At 36.2% G+C, this 21975-nt stretch overlaps 1 protein-coding gene across 3 annotated transcripts; it reads left to right on the plus strand.

Moving 5' to 3' along the window:
- Positions 1–109: 109 nt before the first annotated feature.
- Positions 110–19720, plus strand: LARP7 (La ribonucleoprotein 7, transcriptional regulator). 3 transcript variants are annotated; one of them, XM_060148617.1, is made up of 13 exons: positions 110–247; positions 6277–6487; positions 7260–7360; positions 7433–7516; positions 7650–7814; positions 7893–7986; positions 8066–8407; positions 8486–8630; positions 10517–10668; positions 11456–11574; positions 14939–15098; positions 15346–15437; positions 19350–19720. In XM_060148617.1, exons 2-13 carry the CDS (start codon positions 6286–6288, stop codon positions 19428–19430), a joined length of 1737 nt encoding a protein of 578 aa, XP_060004600.1. In that variant the 5' UTR covers positions 110–247; positions 6277–6285; the 3' UTR covers positions 19431–19720. The 3 variants fall into 3 exon arrangements, with proteins under 3 accessions (XP_060004600.1, XP_060004597.1, XP_060004599.1); XM_060148616.1 differs by having other exon boundaries at positions 111–247; positions 8063–8407; XM_060148614.1 differs by having other exon boundaries at positions 7260–7516; positions 8063–8407.
- The last annotated feature ends 2255 nt before the right edge of the window (positions 19721–21975 follow it).

The raw sequence follows: 21975 nt of genomic DNA on the forward strand, positions 1-21975 counted from the left end.
TTCTCCGATGCCCCGCCCCGCACGCTGAGGCAGCCCACGCCTGTGACGTAAACGACAGACGCACAGTCGCTGGGCCTGTCTTTTCCGAGGCGTACGGAAGAACGGTGTCGCTCCTCCTATGACGCGAAAACAACTACGACTTTAAGGATCGGGAGACGCGAAGGACTGAAGGACGCAGTCTCTGGCCCTGTATTTTGGGAATTGGACGGAGTAAGTTCTAAGTGGACTATAGGGTCGCCCAGGTTAGGTGAGGTCTGAATTTCTCTCAGTCCTTTTTTATGCAGCCCATTCTATCATCTGTCCTCACCCCGCCCCCTCCCATCAACCGTCAGTTTGCTCGTCGTAGTGCTCTGTGCGCACGCGCAAAAGTCCTCCGGCAGCCCTTGTAGTTCCCAATTTTCAGTGATTGGGGGCGCGTGTTGTCCGGTGTTGGAAGGTTCGGGGCCGTCCAGCGTTTGGCGGCGTCCGTGCGGAAGCACGGGTACCGAGAGAGGCAGTAGTCAAAAGTGAAATTGCTTTACTTCACAGGTTCGAGTTTTGCTGGCTAAAAGATACCGAATGTGAGGACTTGTATTTTAAAATTAAGTCATTTTCTTTCTCAGAACTTTAGTCCTTGTCATTCAGAGAGCTGAAAATCCAGTTATGGAAAGAACAAATAATAAGCGTTAAATAGTGTACCGAGTACGTTAATAGACTTACTTAAGAGAAAACAGATGAGGAGGCAGTTGATTACGGGAGACGTGGTAGTGGAAGGCTAGAAAGAGTAAGATACCATTTAACCTGGACCTTGAAAATTGTATAGAAGTTTATAAGGCAAGGAAGACGAGAAGACTCATTTAAAGCGAAGGCCCAAGAGACAAGAAAGTTTTTGGGTACTGCTGAATAGTCAGCTGTGACTAGAACAATGGTTCTTAACCTTTTGGGCACACCATTTCCTTTTAAAACATGATTTTAAAGCTGTGGATGAGCCTCCCAGGAAAATGCATGTACATGTGAAAACATTTTGCTACAACTTTTTCTAAGAAAAATTGTGGAAGACGTTGAAATGGCCCATTGTATATATATATATATATATATATATATATATATTCACACACACATATATGTGGTGTCTTGTCTAGCTCACTGTTCAAGGTTATCTCTGGCTTTCATCGTCATTGAGCTATTTTACAATTGTGTAAGTTGTAGAAAACAATAATGGAAATCAGTCTTGCAATTATTGCCTTGATTAGTATTGCAATCTATTTTAACAAATTCATTTCAACATTCCTGATTGCTTGTACTTGTGCATGTCTAATTTTTGAGTTCTCCTTTGAAAAGGAGTTTTTGAGTAATTCCTTTTAACCAGGAGTTAAAAACTCCTGGTTTTTAACACTTGGCTAGTTCCCTGGTTAATTGCTTAAATAAAATCTTTGACATGTGATCATTTTATATATGTAGAAGAGTCATGATTTCACCTTTTCTTTAAAATTTATCTTTTGAAAATTTCATGGGATTCACAAGAATTCTTGAAATCCCTCGCAAATTCCATGGGCTTCAGATTAAGGATTTCTGAGTCAGAACATAGAGCACATGGTAACAGGTTGCAAGAAGGTCTACTAAGAGGTAGGCAGTGTGGGAGTCAAGCATACCTGAGCTTACTTACCCAGCTAGCTTTAGCCAAGTCACTTAATCTTTGAGCCTTTGTAAAAAGAAGTTAAAAGAACCTAGAGGGATTATGAGGATTTAGAACAACGTATGTAAAGTAACTGACATTGTTACACGGTAACTTTTATTTGTTTAAAGCCCATGAAACCAGTTCATTCATTTAACAATTTTTTAAAACCACAGATTATGTTACTAGAAGGTGCTGAGGAGTTTCTAATGTTGGAAGTTTTAATGTCAGAGTCAGAAAATTAGATCTGTGTTTTAGACAAGTTACACAGCTTCTGTGAAGGATGGATGACTTCTAGAACAATTTATAAACTAGTTCCATACTGTTGTGACAGTAGTTGTGGAAAACAGTGGATGGAGATAAGAGCCATTCCAAAGGTTGAATTGATAGTACTTAATAACAGATTGGTAAATGATAAAATGATAATAAATAATAATGCTTACATATTATTGAGTGTGTGCTATATAGCAGCAATGGGAAATGGTTTATTTATTTTGATTAATTCTTACAACTCTATTATGCAGGTATAATTTTTATTCACATTTTATAGACCATAGAAAGATGAGGTAACTTGCTCAAAATCCATACAGCTAGTAAATAGCTTGCTTGGTTAACTAAGTGGAATATGTCATCCTTAAATAAAATGAGGATGGTGAGAAGAACAGTCATGGGTAAGAAAGATAATAAGTTTGATTTGGAATATATGGAATGACAACACACATATTTGTTATCATAGGACATTGAGAAAGTAAACTATGAAGATCAAAATTGTAACAAAAATACTGCCATGTAACTTCCTGATCTTCTGCAACCATTGTGTAGGGAAGCTAACTTGTACCATAGCTTGTTATTTCCTGTTTAATTCATGTCTTCCCCTAAAGTGAAGGTATATTTGATTATCTATAGAATATATTTTTAAGATTAAAGTTTGCAGATGAGTGTTATTCACACTAGGCAAGATTTTCTGAACTTAATTCTCCAAGCCACAAAAAATTCTTTAGGAGAAGGAAAGAAGGAGAGTATCTGGGCTGAGATATGAGAATGATGGGAAAAGTCTGATTTCTGGGAGAATTGTGACTTTCTGTGTTTATGCAGTTCTGTCCGCTATTTCCTTAGATGGTGGCTTTGACGATGCAAAGAAGTGGAGAGCTGGTAGTCTGCCCTCTATAATTTGTAGTTTTTTCAGAAGGAAAGTTAGCGTGGACCCTGCTGTAGTGACAGTCATACCCTACATTTGACCCCCTAACAAAATAACTTGAAATGCTTAACACTTTACAGTTTATTAGATCCTTTTAGATATATTATTTAGCTATTCAACAAATGCTGAGGTTGTGATCAAACTGAAGTCTCTACCTTCATAGTGTTTTATTCTAGTGAGGCAGACAGGCAATAGAATTATAATTCCAGTTAGGGATAAGAGGATACAAGTGTAGAAAGTGGTGACTAAGGGGGCGAGTAGGGTTAAGGTTGTCTGGGAGGGGATATTTTAGATTGGGTGAAAGAGAAAGCCTCTTTGAGAAAGTGACATTTGCAGAGACCTGAATGAACAAGGAAGTAATCCCTGCAGGTGTGGCAGGGAAGCTAGAGAGCAACAGGAGCCTTGAGATGGGAATGGCCTTAGCTTGTTTAAAAAGGAACAAAAAGATGGTATGTTGTGGTTGGAATGAGCACCCTAGAAGAAGTTGCGAGTGATGAAGTTAGAGCGAGATCCCCAGGCCAGATGGAATAGGGCCTGTAGGCCACAGTAAGGATTTTGGATTCTATTCGGAGTGTGATAAGAAACGTGTGGAGGATTTTGTTCAAGAGATTGACATTTTATGTACATATTTAAATGATTATTCCAGCTGCTATCTGGAAAATTGATGATAATGGAAGAAGAGTAGAAGCAAGCAAATGTTAGGATGTGTTTGCAGAAGTTCAGGCAAGACACCGTGATAGCTTGGAACAGGTGGTTGTGATGGAAGAAATGAGAAAGATTCATATTCAGTATGTATTTCGAAAAGGTAGAGCTAACAGAAATGCTAATGAATTGGCTATGGGGTGTGAGGAAAGAAGAATTAAGAATTTCAGTGTTTTTGCCCTCTCAGCAATTTTGTCACTGGTGTTTTCTGAGGTGGGGAAAACTAGGCAAAAAATAGGTTTGTTAAAATTAGAGAGTTCAATTTCTGCCAATTTAAGCTTGAGATACGCAAGAAATAAACAAGTGAAGAGGTCAAATGGACAGTTCCATGTTGGAATGGGGAGCTAATGGGAAAAGTCAGGGAAAAGATAGATTTGTGAAACATCAGCATAGAGCCAAGGAGCTTCAAGCCAGACACCCTCTGAAAGGAGGTCTGTGTAGATAAGAAGGGGGCTCAGGACTGAATGCAATCCTAGGCAGCATGTAAAGGTAGAGCGGAGTAGGAGGGTCCGGAAAAGGAAATTGAGAAGAATGCTCCTGGAAGCTAAAGGAAGAAAACGTTTTCAGTGAGGGAGTTACCGACTGCGGATGCTGCTGAGAGGTCCGGTAGACAGCGGAGATAATTGTTTTCAGTTTCATTAGAAAGGTGGAAAGGAAAGCCTGACAGGATGGGTTGGAGTGGGAGTGCGAGGTGAGGACTGTGGTTATGCAGCACTGAATGACACCTGATTGTCTTTCTAATGATTAATTCTGACATATTCCTCCTTTTTTTTTTTTTTTTGCGTTACGAGGGCCTCTCACTGTTGTGGCCTCTCCCGTTGCGGAGCACAGGCTCCGGACGCTCAGGCTCAGCGGCCCTGGCTCACAGGCCCAGCCGCTCCACAGCATGTGGGATCCTCCCGGACCAGGGCACTAACCTGTGTCCCCTGCATCGGCAGGCGGACTCTCAACCACTGCGCCACCAGGGAAGCCCCATATTCCTCCATTTTATGAGTTATGCTAGCATCATCTAAATAAATACTTCATTACTTGTATATTTAAAAACTTGGTGCTTAGCCAATCAGCGGAAGCCTATTTTAAAAATACCAGAATACTCTTCTATTGACTTTGGTCAATAGAACCAAAGTCAAAAAGCCTATTTTAAAAATACCAGAATACTCTTCTATTGACTTTGGCATATTTACTTGGAGATTGAAGTGAAATGCATTAATGGCTTTGTACCCTCTTACCGGATGTCACTTTGAAACACTATTTCTGGCACTGTCTGCAACATCACTGCTGCAGTGACAGATTCTAGCTGACAGTCAGACTCAGGAGACACAAATAGGCTTTAATCTAATACTGTGTTTACTGAGCTTTAAAGGATACAAGGCAGAAGATACAGTGGGGACAGAATCTTCATCTCATCTGGAGTCCTAGCCCCAGCATTTACTCAAATCCACTGCTTCCCCTGCCCCCAGGCCTGCCATCTACAGTAGACAAGTATGGCTTCCACAGATAAAGGCAAACGGTGTTTTGGGTCACCTTGATATGTAAAAGCTTTAGCCCTTTTGCCCACCAATCTACTGTGTCATTCTGGTCACAGCCTTCAGGACTGCATACCAGCTAATAGCAGCGCCCAACCCAGTGCGACAGAGGAGACAGATGACTCTCCCCATTTGTCTTAATGCTCCTGTTTCCAAAAAACCATGTTATGGGAGACCGAGATTATTCTTAGGCAAGGCTGCATCACCCCAGGCCTCATGTTAAGCCTTTGCTCATCTACTCATTTTTGTGTGCATACCTTTAGTGATTCAACTAAGATGACACAATTCATTCAACAAATTTTTGAATGAGTACTGTGTACCAGGGACTGGGGATTCACCAGTAAGCAAAAGAGACAAAAATCTGATTTCATCAATCTTACATTCTAGGAAGGATAAAGAATAAACAAATGTATAGTAATAGGGTTATGGGAGATCTCACTGAGGTGACATTTGAACAAGACTTAAGCAAGTGAGGAAGCAAGCCATGTTATCTAGGGGATAATTTTAGAAAGAATAGCAAGATTCAAAACTCCCTCAGTTCAGTTTGCCAGCTGAGTTGTAGCTGCAGCTAGAAAAGCAGCATGGCTGGAGCGGAGGGAGCAAAGAAGCATGCACAGTGACTTGAGGAATGAGGGGGTTGAAAGTTGCTGACCAAGAAATAAACACTGGGACAGGAAGGTCACCTGAAAAAGAGATGGTGGATTCTGTGACTTATCAGTTGAATTCTGCTTCTAGTAAACAAATTAACATTTTTAAAAATCAAGAATCAATTTTTATTTCATTAGAAGTTGTATTTTAAAATGCAAATAACTTTTTTGAGGTTTTTCAAAATGTTTCAGTTCCTAATGATATACTTTGAGATATAAATGTAGACATAAATTATACTAGGATAATCTGGTTCTGCAGTTTAAGACATAAAATCCTGAAGCTGTGCTCCATAACATAGGAGGTAAATTATTTTTAAAGTAAAAACAAGGCCAAATGAGAAGTGAACGAGAAAGAACTAAAAAAAAAAAAAACCACTCAAGAAGGCCAATGAAAGTTTCCTCAGCTGATGGTGAAAAATGAAGTGTTCCCCTGAAGTTTGTTCTCTGGCAGTCAAATTTAAGTCCATTTCCCTTCAGTCAAAGGCTAAACTAAACATTTTTTCCGTATTACTAATTACTTGTACTGAGTTGATATTTACCTTTTCCCAGTTGACAGGAATGGAAACTGGAAGTGGAAATCAAGAAAAAGCACTGGAAGAGGAAAGCACTGAAAAGAAAAAAGAAGTAGAAAAAAAGAAAAGGTCTCGGGTAAAACAGGTGCTTGCAGATATTGCAAAGCAGGTGGACTTCTGGTTTGGAGATGCAAATCTTCACAAGGATAGATTTCTTCGAGAGCAGATAGAAAAATCTAGAGATGGATGTAAGTTTGCTTCAGTGTATAATTGAACTAGTTTTAAGAGGTGTATCTACTTCTAAGATAGTGTATGTAATTCTATAATGTAGTGTATATATAGCATCAACTCCACTACGCTTGTGTAATGTGTATAATTTTACGAGAACTATTGTAGGCCACTTTTTATATAGCCTTTATATTTTTACAGTTAAAGACTCACTAGGCCTCTAGCAACTTCAAAGCAGATGAACATTTGCCACGCATGTTTATTTGAGAATGCATAGAGGTATGTGCAGGATTCAGACAGAAAGGCATTTTACCTAGTCTGCATTTCAGAACACCTTTGACTAGTTTTGAAGGGAAGTTGTATCAATTTTCTGTTATGAGTGTATAACTGTGACCAGTAAGGCTGTGTCTAACTTAAGGGGCAGATTTAATTCATCCCAAGTACCATTTTATCCTGCTGGTTTATTTTTTTATTATTTTTTTTTTTTTTGCGGTACGCGGGCCTCTCACCGCTGCGGCCTCTCCCACTGCGGAGCACAGGCTCCGGACGCGCAGGCTCAGCGGCCATGGCTCACAGGCGCAGCCGCTCCACGGCATGTGGGATCCTCCCGGACCGGGGCACGAACCCGCGTCCCCTGCATCGGCAGGCGGACTCAACCACTGCGCCACCAGGGAAGCCCCTATCCTGCTGGTTTATATTTTTAATGTTTTCTTTTTCTTTTTCTTTTTAATGTTTATATTTTTAATCTTTTCTTTTTAATTATATTTATTCACTTTAACTTGTTTTCATTAGATGTTGATATATCACTTCTCGTGTCATTCAACAAAATGAAAAAATTGACCACTGATGGAAAGTTAATAGCCAGAGCACTGAAAAATTCAGCTGTTGTAGAGGTAAGAATTGTTACAACTTATTATGTCACATTATATTGTATTAGTGTATTAACCTTATTTACTGTTTTAAAGCTGGATTTAGAAGGCACCAGAATCAGGAGAAAAAAGCCTCTGGGTGAAAGACCAAAGGATGAGGATGAGCGGACTGTGTATGTGGTGAGCCATTTTTCTGGAAAAGCTCAGAAGTGTTGTCCCCAAAAAAACAACAGAAACATTTTAATATTCAGTTAAGTAAAACTTTATTTTAAGATTTAACATTTTATTTAATATTGCTTCTAATTTATCATAGGAATTACTTCCCAAAAATGTTAATCACAGCTGGATTGAAAGAGTATTTGGGAAATGTGGCAATGTTGTTTATATAAGTATACCACATTATAAGTCTACTGGAGATCCAAAGGGATTTGCCTTTGTGGAATTTGAGACAAAAGAACAAGCAGCAAAAGCTATTGAGGTAGGTCCAGAACCTAAAACAAAGGAAAAGAAAATAACCAACTGTTTTAAATAGTAACAAAATTTTATTTCATTTCAGTTTCTTAATAACCCACCAGAGGAAGCACCAAGAAAGCCTGGTGTATTTCCCAAGACAGTGAAAAACAAGCCCATTCCTGCCCTTAGAGTAGCTGGTGAGTTATTAAATATTTTTAAAGTAGATGTAGTTGAAGTAAAATAATAAATAATAAAAAGATAAAATTGTTACAGAAGAAAAGAAAAAGAAAAAGAAGAAGAAAGGCCGAATGAAGAAAGAAGACAGTATCCAGACCAAAGAGTCAAATATGGACCCAAGCAAGGAAAGCGTCTGTAAAAAAAGATCGAGGACCACATCTGAGGGCTCTGAAGTAGAGGTTACTGAAGCCCAAAAGCCACCCACAAAGAAGAAGAAAAAACGAGAAAGAACTGAAGTATCCAGCTTACCTTTAGGCAAAACAGGGAAGAGAAAGAGAAGTAGCTCTGAAGATGCAGATTACCTAACTCCCAAATCAAAACTTAAAAAAGTGGCTCAGAAAGACATTAAAAAAGCTTCAGAAGTTTGTAAAGAAAACAAAGGTATTTCTAACTTTAAGCTTACGATTAGATAAATAAGGTTCTTTTTTTCTTAACTCACGACTTTATTTTTTAATTTAGAATTAGAAGTCTCTACTGAAGAGGAAAAAGACACTGGAGATATAAAAGATGGATCCCTCTTGAAAGCAAAAAGAAAGCATAAGAAAAAACATAAAGAGAGGCATAAAATGGGAGAAGAGGTTATACCATTACGAGTACTATCAAAGTAAGTCAGTGGTACAAATTGTATTGTTGGCATTTGACACACTCCATCACCATTGCTAAAGTGCAATTCCAATTTGTATTGAACAGAGTTGCATATTAGCAACAGTAATGGCCTGAAGCCATGATCTGCAGACAAGTTGCTTTAACACGATTGGGGTTTAAAAAGGAACCACCACACTAAAACATGGAAGCACTTATTTTTTATCAAGTCACAGCAAGTGCCTCCATGTTAAAGTAGAGGGTGTTCCTTAATAGATTTAGAAGCACAGCTTTAATGTATCATAGACCGGCCATTCAGTTAAGTACTCCTGAAGTTTTCTTGAAGTTAAAATGAAAAAGGAAGACTTACCATCACTAAAACATGGAAGCACTTACTTTTTTAGTTTCAAAGCAAGTACATCCACGTTTAAGTGGTGGGGAGCCCAGTCTTGGGAAGAAAAATAAAAATCATGAATGTCCTTTGACCTGTAAAGGAAATTTAGAAAATAATCTGGGATCAGAACAAACGCGTCAGTTTGGACCTGTCCGACAAAGATATATGAAGTTAAATTAAGTAAAATTTCATTGTAAGGATTATATATTTTTATCCTTTATTCAAAATTTAACAAGCAATGCTGTATTTTCATTATTTTATTTTCAGAGCTTCACTAGTAGCCAGTTTCAACAGTTTAATCCTATAAAAATAGATCTGAATCCTTGAAAGTGTCGGTTTGGGGACACCTCCACTGAAACATGGAAGCACTTACTTTTGTTTTACACAGCAGGTACCCCCATGTTAAAGCAAAGGGGATCCCCTTGGCTTCTGTAAATTAGAAAGGTTGCCATCTCGAATCCGGAGGCATAATTTGGATTCACTTCTACTAAAACATGGAAGCACTTACTATTTTAAAAGTCACAGAAAGTACTTCCATGTTAAAGTTAAAGGGAGTCCATCTACTCAAGGGGTAAGAGATAAGTAGAAGAAAGCAAATGGCATACCTTTTAGAAGAGAGTTTTTCTTAACCTTCCTGGATTACTTTCCAAAGAATCCAGTTTTCCTCTTGGAGGGTTAAAAGGCAAGGACTTTGGGTACTTCTATTTATACTATTCTTAACTCCTGAATTCCTTTTGCCTTTTTATCTCAGAGAATCATTACAAGAGCCCTTTGTTATTCTAATGTATCAGCTCTCAGGGAATGTATGGTCCTGGGTGGGTCTGGATACTTTTTTTTTTTTTTGAAGTATACAGATGTCAATGTTAACAGCTAAAACCATTACCACAGATATTCTCCTCTCTAAAAAAAAAAAAAAATCCCCTATCTGCTTGTTTGATGGCATAGATTAGGGTAACAATGAGTACTCCTGCAGAGCCAGGCGAGGCATTGTGTTTCTATCTGGAGGAGCTCTAGCTGTTTGAAGAAACATCTTACACGTTAAATGTATGTAAATAAATAAATTGCTTCCATGGGGTGTTTTTTTCTTCTTAGAAATTCCTTTTGACTCAAGTAAATACTAAGGAATGTTGTCTCTCAAATTGGAAGCAGTTTAACAATCTTTAAATTTTAATTTCTCATTTTTTCCCCAAAGTTGACTGACTTTTCTAGTAAATGTTACTAGTTAATTAATTCAATACTTTTAGTTTCATCAATTCAGATATTTGAAACATACTCAAGAATTGAATCATCAAATATAAAACATTTAATCTGAATGTTGGGGCAAAGGGAACTCCCCTTTGTTTGTTTGCCAGATGGACTTAGAACTCAGGAAATAATTTGAGTGTAAGTGTTTAAAGAAAGAAAGGTTGGGAGGAGGAGTGATTGTAAGTCACTGAATGTCTGTATTAGATACTTACTTTTTATTTAATGATCTATTGTCACTATTTTAAAACTACAGTGTTTTTTCATTATAGGACCCAATGGCTGGATTTGAAAAAAGAGTATTTAGCACTGCAAAAAGCTAGCATGGCTTCTTTAAAAAAAACAATATCCCAAATAAAATTAGAGTCAGAAATGGAAACAAACCATGGAGTACCTACTAAGTCCGAAATGAAAAATGAAAAAAGTAAGCATCACTGTGATAGTTTTTGTATCATTATATTGTACTTACACTAAATGTACTTTCTGAGTTATTATATGATAAACTTTAGTTTTAAAAACTTGATTATACAATGCTTGTTATTAGAAAAATTACTGATTTGTCAAGTTGTCCTGACGTGATTTATTCTTAACATAAGAATATTTGAAGGGTTCATTTTAAACAATCTTTTTTAATCATATAAGTTTTCTCTACAGTTTTCATTATTAATCAAATTTAGTAATGAGTGCCTAGTTTGAGTTGAGCAGGTTTATAGAAACAAAGATGATAATTTCTCACCTGACATGTTACTCCTTGGTATTAACCACAAGCAGGAACAAATTAAAACAAGATTTTTGTGAAATCTTCAATATTAGGATATATTTTAAATTCCTGTAAGTTGAAAATATAAATTTCACATTTGAATTGTAATTTATATACAATATTCTTATATATTATCCTATGCCTGTTTATTTCTTCACTTAGTAAAGCACTTTGTTACTTGGTTCATTGTAAAGGAGCTTTTTTTTTTATTAAGGTTTTACAAGTGCTCTTCTAATGGTAAAAGTTTGCATTTACAATAATAAAGGTTTTTGTATTTTACTTCATGCTGATCTGCAATAAATAGTATAACTTACAACATGATGACTTTATGAGTAAATTTAATTATTTAAATCAGGCTGAGAAATCATTATTGTTATTCTGAAGTGGGCCTCCTAAGGGTTAAATTATTAAGTGTAAGAGATTTATTTCTGGTCTTCTTCTTTTCAAACAGCAGACAGTGAAGAGGGTGGTCCCCAGGAGAAGGTTAATGCAGCAGGACCACAGTTTGTGAGTGGTGTGATTGTGAAGATCATTAGCGCTGAGCCTTTACCTGGCAGGAAACAAGTCAGGGTAATGCTTTTGTATCCCCAGGATAGTTGTTTCTCTTTCCTCTAAAAAACTCCCCCATGTGAAGGTGTTTTGAATGTGGAAAATGAAGCAAATCAAATTAGAATTTGTTCTCTTGTGATAAACTGATTACTGGTTTTGATTCCATAATAACCCTTAAGTTTGACTTGAAGCAAATTCTAAAGACTGAAATTCCTCACTGGATCAAATTTACAGTGAATATAGTTTAATCCATTTATAGGAAAAGAGCAATTTGTACTTATTTTTATTGGTACCCTTAATGGTGGTTGTATAGTTGGATAAGGAAACCATACTATAGTTATTATAACTAATAGGGTAGATAAAGTAAAATGTTTTCCAGTATTCATTTTTTAGGGGACTTCCTCTGTTTTCAGAAAAACCTAGAGAAACTAGATTTTAGGAAAATACTTAGTGCTAAAACTTTTTTAAATATTTAATCAACATTAGAGTTGGTTTGAAATAATTTTTAAAATAAACTTGTAATTATCTGCTGTTGTCTGGTTTGGAGCAAACTAGAGAATTTGTAATTTGTTTTCATTAGAGCTCTTAGCTTTCAATAGATTCCTAAAAGATTTTGTGACTTAAAACAAGTCAGAACGATTTCGGAATAAAAGGGATAATATGCATATTTTTCACTTACCATGGGCTTAGTTTATTTTTGTCTGTTAATGAATCCTCTTGGGAATAGAAATTTTTTTTCCTGAAAGGCACGGGTTTTTTTGGAGAAAAGAGCCTTTAAGTTTTTTATTTTTAAAAATTTTTGGTATTTTTAATCCATGCTGATTATTTTAAAAATTTGAAACAATTACAGAAAAGTGTGAACTATTTTCCAAAGCTCCAAAACTTTTACATGCATATGCAAATAAATCTTTATTTCTACACAATTTACACTTTAAATTGCTATTCATATGGTACTAGTCTTCTTTTTTCACTTTATAAAGTTATCTTTTACAGCATTTTGTACCAGCACAGCAATATTCCTTTCTTATTCACATATTCCTTTGAGTGGGAGTACCATATTTTATTTACTTTTAAACCTTGTCACCCATTTAGGTAAGACGCTTTCTTTTTAAACTATATAACATGTTCTGTAACGTAGCAAATATATTTAAAATTCTTATACTGACATCAGCACCATGTAGTATATTGTTTTGCTTTTGCATAGACTCTTAGCAGTCACATTTTTTGACTCGCATAACCATTAAGGTTGCTCATTGTAACCATCTGTAAGCACTCTTCATCTGAAACCCTATCCCCTAAAATCCTGTAGCTGTCACTAACACAAAATTTAGATTCTCATTACAGTATTAAACCTGGTCAATCCCAAATTGGTATTACCAGCTTGCATTTCAAGTTTGGTCACAGTATAGACTTTCAAATAAGAAGGATAAAAAATTGAGGATGTAAACGCTGCTGTGGTTAGTCAGATTGAAAAAGATTTAAGAGAAAAATTACACAAAGTTTGTTATTTGGAATGACTGACATAGGTTTAATTATATTTATCAAATAGCTTTTATTATCTAAATGGTAATTATGTCAATTATAGATTCTTCATTTATGATCACCAAAATCGTAAAATAACTGCATTAACCAAGTTAGTAATTACTTACATTTTGCTGGAACAAAAACTGAGCTACGATTGTTACTGCTGTCTGTGACTTGCCCATGTGATTACCAGGTTAATTTGTCATTCTAAGAAGGGTTTTAAATCCGGAGATTAGCCTGACATTATAATGGATATTTAGTAAATATCTTTTGAATTGTAGGAATCTAATCTGTCTGATAAATCAATTATAAAACTCTAACTACTACCAATGAACACATTAAAATTTCATCACTTCATACCATAGTTTCTTGCTTTGTGTCTAAATTTAATACTGAATAGATAGAGAAATGGGAAGAATTAGCAGGTATATTTCTCTCCAGTTCTCTTAATTTTTTTTTCATTGAATTAGCATACATTTATTAAGAGCCTATTTTGTGATAGGCAGTGTTTTAAGTGTTGGTATGAATTAAGATATAGTCCCTGGCTTGTACATAAGCACAGGTTTTTACTACTTTATAAACTTTTCTTATGAAAAAATATTTCCAGGTATTGCTCAGTTCTTTTTGTAATTCATACTTTAAAAATCCAATGTCTAAAAGTAATCTAGGGAATTCTCTGGCAGTTCACTAGTTAGGACTCCGCGCTCTCACTGCTGAGGGCCCAGGTTCAATCCCTAGTCGGGGAACTAAGATCCCACAAGCTGCATGGCGGGGCCAAAGAAAATAATAAATGTTTTAAAATAAATAAATAAAAGTAATCTAAATTAGTTGTGCCTTGAAATTTTGGGTTAAAACTAAAGGAGGTGAGGTGGGTAAGGCTTTTTTCCCCCAGTTGGGAACCTTCAGTTATTTCTTTAGCTTTATGAATGGAAGTTGATGAATTAAGAATTAGTGTAACATTCCTGCATAATTGCATTGCGTACACTCTAGAACCTGCTGTGAAAAAAAAAAAAGACTAGGAATGCAGGAATCTTGTTAATTTGCCCTCACAGCAGGCCGTATAGGTAAAACTTCCTTGCTGTGTGACTCAACTTGTTTAGAAGAGGTTGCTTAGGTGTTTTTATCAGAGAATAAAAGCTCTTGAGCTATCTGTATTCCCATAGACTACTTGGGAACTACTTTGTATGTTCCTTGAAATGTTTTTCACAAGTGGTTATAAAAAGGTTACATATATTTTAAGTCATAAGTGTTTTGGTACAGGTAAGTGCAAACACACCTTCCTTCATCCCTTTTTGATTTTGTTTGTTTTTAATTTTACTCTTTAACTACACCCAGACTTGGAAACCTTCTTCTGAATTTGGAGTTGTATTTGTACATTCCGCTCTACAAATCTCTTTTCCTTATGCAATATTCCCATGCCAGTTAAGATTTTAAGGATGCTGTTGAAGGAAGGAAAGTTATTATTAGAGTTGATGTTAAATTGGTTCTCAGCTTTGTCCAAGTCACTTTTTAAGAGCATTCGTTTTGGGGGCTTTTTTTCTTTCTCGTTTTCTGTTTTTTTGTGTTTTTTTTTTTTGGTTTTTGGCCGCACTGTGTGGCTTATGGGATCTTAGCTCTCCGACCAGGGATTGAACCTGGGCCCTCAGCAGAGAGAGCACAGAGTCCTAACCACCGGACCTCCAGGAAATTCCCCATTTGTATATATTTAGAAGAAATGTTTGATATAGGATAGTTTCTCCTCATTTTAAATGACATATGGCTCAATTTTATAATAGATTCTAGTACAGCCATTGGAATAATTTTAAAATTATATTGAAACATTTTTATTATTTACTTTAAGCCTTTCTAAACTCTAACGCAGGATACTTTGGCAGTAATCTCAGAAGTTGTTTATGTTGATTTGCTGGAAGGAGATACAGAATGCCATGCTAGATTTAAAACTCCTGACGATGCTCAAGCGGTAATAAATGCATATACGGAAATTAAAAAGAAACACTGCTGGAAACTAGAGATTCTTTCTGGTAAAACTTTATAGAACATTCTTTTTCAACAATTCTTATTGTGGGGTGATTGTTCTATAATTTCTGAGTTTGGCTAATGAAACTACGTTGTTGGGTTTTTTTGGTACTATAATATGCATAAAGTAGCATTAATAAAATGAGACTATTCCGGTTCGGTTGTTGACAATATAAAGCCTTGAATATGTTTCTTCATCTGTATCCTTATGATCAGCATTTTCGTGGGGTTTTTTGTTCTGTTTTTTTTAAGGTGACCATGAACAGAGGTATTGGCAGAAGATTTTGGTAGATAGGCAGGCCAAACTTAATCAGCCTCGTGAAAAGAAAAGAGGCACTGAGAAGGTAATCAATTCATTTTTTTTTTATTTCTCTAGATTTTGAAATATACGAAATTAGAATTATTTTCCACACAAGGGTATATAAGTTTATCTTTTTTAAAAAAGAAAATAGTGATGTAATTTAAATTTCTGGCTGCTTTCATTTATGGCTTTGTGGTGAATGATTATTTAAAGATTGTCTTAATGGTAAAAAACACAGTGTATTTAGATTGTACTTTTTAAAAATATGAGCCTCCACAGATAAGATTGAGAGACTATGCATAACATTCCCTGTAGCAACGGTAAGCTTTATTCCTTTTTCTCTAGGCTAGCTGACAAGTGAAAGAAACAAACTTAAATAAGTACATTAAATAATTTAAAACAAGCCTCTCTTTCAATAATTTATTTTAAATGACACTAAATTTATCAGATATTTATTGTTGCTAGTAAGCTGTCTAGTTTATTCTTTTAAAACATTATTATACATGTAAAGGTTAGAACATCTTAAAGTGCTTAGAATAAAATAGGGCACATAATAACTGTGCCCTATTATGTGCACATAATAATAGTAATATTACTAGTATAAATTTTTTAATGTATATTGTAAAAATCGGTAAAATACGGAACGATGTACGTACATCCTTTTATGATTGATTAGCACTTGAAAGGTCATACTTCCTATGTTCTAGGTTTGTTGCTTTAGGGTCCTATTTATAAAATTCTTTGTTGTTTATTTTTTAATTGGAAAATTAAGTTTTTTCATCGGCGTTAGATAGCCTAGGATTCATTGGAATTTAAGATGATTTAGGAGGAGGTTTTCTACTGGTCTTTGTTAATTCTGTGAATGTGGACTAAATTTGCTGAGATGGGGAGGCCTCCCTTCTTAAGGACTCTTTCAGGTCCATAAGGTGTTAATTTCAAAGCCTGCTTGAGAGTATTTAAATGTTAATAAAATCATTAATCCAGAACTGACAACTGAAATGAAATCATTTTGTTAAATAATGCTTATCCTTCTAATTGGTGTGAAATTTCATTTAAATTGTATATATTTTTAAAACTAGAAATCAGAAAGTTTATTTTTCAGAAAGATTCCATCTCCACAAATTAAATTTGAGACAAGGAAATAAACACTGACTTAGGGAATTTTATAAATTGGGTTGGAAAGCAGTGAGTAGTTCTATCATTGGGAGAGTTCTCATTTACCTTTTACACCATCAGGTTTATCATACACATGATTTGTGTGATAAACCTCTGAAAGTATAGACTCCTAGCTAAAGCTATGGATATAACTAGTTTGCTCATTACATGAAATGGAAAAAAGGTACCACACAGAGAAGCTTCTCAGAGGAGAGGGGATTAGACCGTAATTTAGTTTACTTCTTTCTTAATTCATTTAATTAATATTTTTGGTGCCAGTTTGTGTTAGCCACTGTTCTAGGAACTGAGTATATAGTTGTGAGTAACAAAGTCCCCTTCTTTGTTGAGGCTTAGAGGTAATATATTAATAAGTCAGATGATGACATGTGCTGTACAGAAAACTCAAAAGTATAATGGGATACATGAGATGAGATTGTCTGGGAAGTTCTATCTGCAAAGGTGACAGTAGAGGAGACCTTAGGGAAGTGAGCAAGCAAGTCAGGAAAATTTAGATGCACACGGCTTCCCTGGTGGCGCAGTGGTTGAGAGTCCGCCTGCCGATGCAGGGGACACGGGTTCGTACCCTGGTCCAGGAAGATCCCACATGCCGCGGAGCAGCTAGGCCCATGAGCCATGGCCGCTGAGCCTGCGCGTCCGGAGCCTGTGCTCCGCAACGGGAGAGGCCACAACAGTGAGAGGCCCATGTACGGCAAAAAAAAAAAAAAAAAAAATGTAGATGCACAGCTTTCCAGTCGGAGGCAACAGAAAGTGCAGAGGCCTTGGGACTTCCTTGGTGGTCCAGTGGTAAAGAATCTGCCTTCCAATGCAGGGTACAAGGGTTTGATCCCTGGTCGGAGAACTAAGATCGCACATGCCATGGGGCAACTAAGCCGGTGTGCCACAACTACTGAGCCCGCCGCCTCAACTAGAGGGCCCGAGTACCACAGACTACAGAGCCCATGCGCTGTGGAGCCTGCATGCCACAACTAGAGAGAAAAAAACCCGCAAGCCACAACTAGAGAGAAGCCCGCGTGCCGCAACTAAGAACTGACACAGCCAAAAATATAAATAAATAAAAATATTTTAAAAAAGAAGAAAGTGCAGAGGTCTTGAAAGGAGATTGTGAGACTAGCTGGAGTACTGGAAGCAAGCATGTTAGTAATGGAAATTAAGTATTTTAGAAAAAATTAGCAGCCAAAAGTATAGCATAAATACCTCACTGACATGCCAGCCTACCGTTTCCACAGTAACATTATACTTGGTTCATAATTGAGTGAAAAAAAGCACTAAAAAAAATCCTGGTTCTTATTTTCACATTGTGGAGGAGAAGGCTACTGGGGAAACTTTCCTGAGCTCTGGTCAGTTTACACAGAATTAAAAGACAAAAGAATTGGTAGAAATATTTTATTTTCTATGTATGATATTTTTACCCATAAAAATCAAGTACAGATAAGTTAAATTAAGACCTCTGACAAAAGATCAGTAAGATGAAGGAAAGATCTGCCAAAAGGGGTCTGATTCATTCTACCCAGACCAAATCTTTGTACCCTATCGCTTTGAGCACGTTGGTAAAATTAGATAACAGGTACTGGAGACACAGTAAGGCTTTTCTCATTTCTCTTTAGTTTTTAAAACATATTTGAATGTTTTAATGTTTTTTTTTTGAATTTTTTAATGTTTCTATCAAAATGTTCTTTCCTTTACAAAGTACTGATAGGTTAGATATTAAGCAGGTATAGGTGGAATTCATAAAATCTGTGAAGAGCATATCGGTGTGACAGTTTTAAACACTTACATTTTGACTCACTTCACTGATTAAAAGGCTTTTAGTTTAATCTGAAAGTGATTTCCTGGCAGTGGCCACTTATCACCAGTTTAAATAAACTTTTAATGAATACTCATTAGAATCTGTGTTTTCAAGAGAATAAAATTTTCATTTCCTCCAAAGCTAAGTAAGATACCTTAAGTTTTTTTATCAAGAAAACTTCTGGAATATAAAGATATTTTAAATGTTCTTCTGCATTCCACATAATTTCATTTGCCTTCTTTAAAATTTTCAAGTATTTATGTAAGAGTGTAATTAATAAGTACTCTTAATAGCAGTTTCTTATTTGGAATATTTTTTAAATTTGTAAGCAAACCTTTGTGTAGCACTCAGCCCAAAATATGCTGTCTCATTCAAATAATATATGAATTTTCAAGCACAATATAATTATTAAAGACCACACATCATTTAAGAAGTGTCTTGATAATTAATACTCAAGCCCAAAGGGCTATAAAACAACAAATGTTGGTCCTTAAGCCTCCTAAAATGTCAAAAAAATTACGAGCATGGAATGTTTTTTTTTTTTGTAATTTTATATTGTAGCATAATTGATTAACAATGTTGTGTTACTTTCAGGTGTAGAGCAAAGTGATTCAGTTATACATGTATCTATTCTTTTTTCAAATTCTTTTCCCATTTCGTTTATTACAGAATATTGAGGAGTGTTCCCTGTGCTGTATAGTAGGTCCTTGTTGGTGGAATGGTTATTTTTAATTGAAAATTTTTTTAGTAATCTGGAACTAAAATGAGAGGATCTTAGGTAATTCAAAGGTTTAGTATCTATTTAATAAGCCATAATCTAGACACTTCTCTCTGTAACTGATTTGATGTAAGCTTAATTATCTCATTTGTTTTCTTCTTCCCCTTTTTAAGAAGTTTTATTCAAGCTAATAGTTATGAGATTTTTCTAGTCATAATTATCTTTCTCTTTTTACGTATCCAGTACATTCTAATTTCTGATTTCTTTCTCTGTAGTTAATCACCAAAGCCGAAAAGATCAGACTCGAAAAGACTCAACAAGCAAGTAAACACATTAGATTTTCTGAATATGATTGAAAAAAAACATTTTGGTTCACCTCTTAAGATTTCACTGGATGCTAGAGCTATTCTTAGGGAATTCTTTTTTTTTTTTTTTTTTTACAGTAGTAATGTGTAATGAATGTTTTTCTAAAACCTACATTTAATTAAAAGAAATAGTTTTGTTCCTTAATTTGTAAACAAGATGTTTGTCCAGAGACAATTACACTGTATACCACAGTTTTTTCATTAAACATTGTATTTGTTGAAATTATCTGATATAAATTAACCTCAAAGTGATTTAGAAAATAAATGTGTTTTGAACATTATATTTTTTTCCAAACATTATCATTAATTTTGCTGTTTTGTATTACAAAAACAATAACATTTTTGCAAAAATAATAGTACTACATAAATAGTTTAGGAAACAATGTTTAACAGAGAACTCTCACTGTAGTTATTATTTTGTAGCTTGCTTTTTCCATTTGAAACATCTTAAATACTTTTTCATGTTGATTTATGCAGAGACGTATATGTTGATATTTCATTCTGCTTATTGCACTTTGCCTATCTGAGCTTCCACTGAACAGACCATATGAACTGTTTCCAATTAAAATGTTAAGTGAGTTTGTTTTCATAAATGAAGCTAATAAACATTTTATTTTGGTTAGACAAAATAAAATGTACCAGATGCTGTGAACACAGAAAAAAAAAAATCTAGGAATCAGCCTTAGGCATAACCGAAGTCTGTCATTTTATTCGGGAAAATCACAGAATGGTATGTTGAAGGCCTTCCCAGAACTGAACCTGAAGGGCATGTATGTGACTGGCATGTTAATCTCTCACCAGGTATCAGGAAAGTACTCTGGACAGCCCTGGGGTTCATTTTCTTGGGTTATAAACCCATTTTTAGTTCCATCAGCGTTGTCCAGCAGTGAAGGACTAATTTTGCTGTCCCTTCTATGCATTGTGGGAAGCAAAGGATCAAGAATCTATTCACTCCTATGGGCCAGAAATTTGAGGAAATTGGCTGCATCACTGGTTGGGATGGCAACAGCTTATCAGTACCAAAAATAGGTATGCTGGGGCTTCCCTGGTGGCGCAGTGGTTAAGAATCTGCCTGCCAATGCAGGGGACACGGGTTCAAGCCCTGGTCCGGGAAGATCCCACATGCCGTGGAGCAACTAAGCCCATGCGCCACAACTACTGAGTCTGTGCTCTAGAGCCCGCAAACCACAACTACTGAGCCCACGCACCACAACTGCTGAAGCCTGCGTGCCTGGAGCCTGTGCTCTGCAACAAGAGAAGCCACGACAATGAGAAGCCCACGCATTGCAACGAAGAGTAGCCCCTGTTCGCCGCAACTAGAGAAACCCCGCACGCAGCAACAAAGACCCAACGCAGCCAGAAGTAAAGACAAACAAATAAATTTATTAAAAAAAAAAAAAGGTATACTGACAGGTTGCCACTGACTCACTAGTTTTTCTCTCCCCATGAAGGAAAGCTAACATACACACTCGTGAAGGAAAAGAATGATCAATTAATAGTTGCTAAACCCTTTTGTGAGGATTGTGAGTAAATAATGCTCCAGTTGATCTAGAATAATCAAAAGTAGGTGTATGAAAAAAAAAAAAAGTGTATGTCTCAAGAATTGAGTTAAGGAGACTGTCATAAGGAGACTGTCATAAGGTGACTTATGACATAAGTAGAGTTAAGGAGACTGTCATAAGGTGACTTCGAAGAGGTTATCAGATAAAATTTCAAAACTTCTCCTCTTGGCAGTCTTTAAAACAAGAGAAGCAATCATTCAACAAATATCTGTGTTTAGACACTCTTGCCCTCGTGGTGCTTATGTTTCAGCAGTAGATAGAGAAAATAAACAAAAATAAGTAAAAATCACACAGTTGGTTAGATAAGTCCTAGGGACAAAGGGAAAAAGGTGGAGAAGGAGAAAACCCTATTCATTCATTCTTCCATTTATTCTTTTTTTTTTTTTTTTTTTTTGCAGTACGCGGGCTTCTCACTGCTGTGGCCTCTCCCGTCGCGGAGCACAGGCTCCGGACGCGCAGGCTCAGCGGCCATGGCTCACGGGCCCAGCCACTCCGCGGCACGTGGGATCCTCCCGGACCGGGCACGAACCCGCGTCCCCTGCATCGGCAGGCGGACTCCCAACCACTGTGCCACCAGGGAAGCCCTCATTTATTCTATAATTCACTTAATTAAAGGAATACTTATTTAGCCCCTGCTATATATCAGACACTGACACTATAGACATTAGAGATACAAAGAAGAGGTAAGGAAGGTCCCCTGCCCTTGAGGAATTTACAGCCTTGGGGAAGACAGGCAAGTCAACATAAAGTTGGGATACAATATAAGTGACAGGACAAGTTACTCCAGATATGGGATGGGTTCCTGAAAGCAAAGTCATAATTCTGCATGACCTTTCAATGTCTCTAACCTTCGATCCTTTGGGTAAGTGTATTCCCTTCATTATCCAACACTTAGTACCTAGTAATTGCTTAGTAAGTATTTGTTTAATTGAATGTGTGCTTCAGGATGTTCCCCGAGATCAGATGCTGATTTA

The sequence above is a fragment of the Lagenorhynchus albirostris genome, chromosome 4 (assembly GCF_949774975.1).
Source record: "Lagenorhynchus albirostris chromosome 4, mLagAlb1.1, whole genome shotgun sequence".
Lineage (NCBI taxonomy): Eukaryota > Metazoa > Chordata > Mammalia > Artiodactyla > Delphinidae > Lagenorhynchus > Lagenorhynchus albirostris.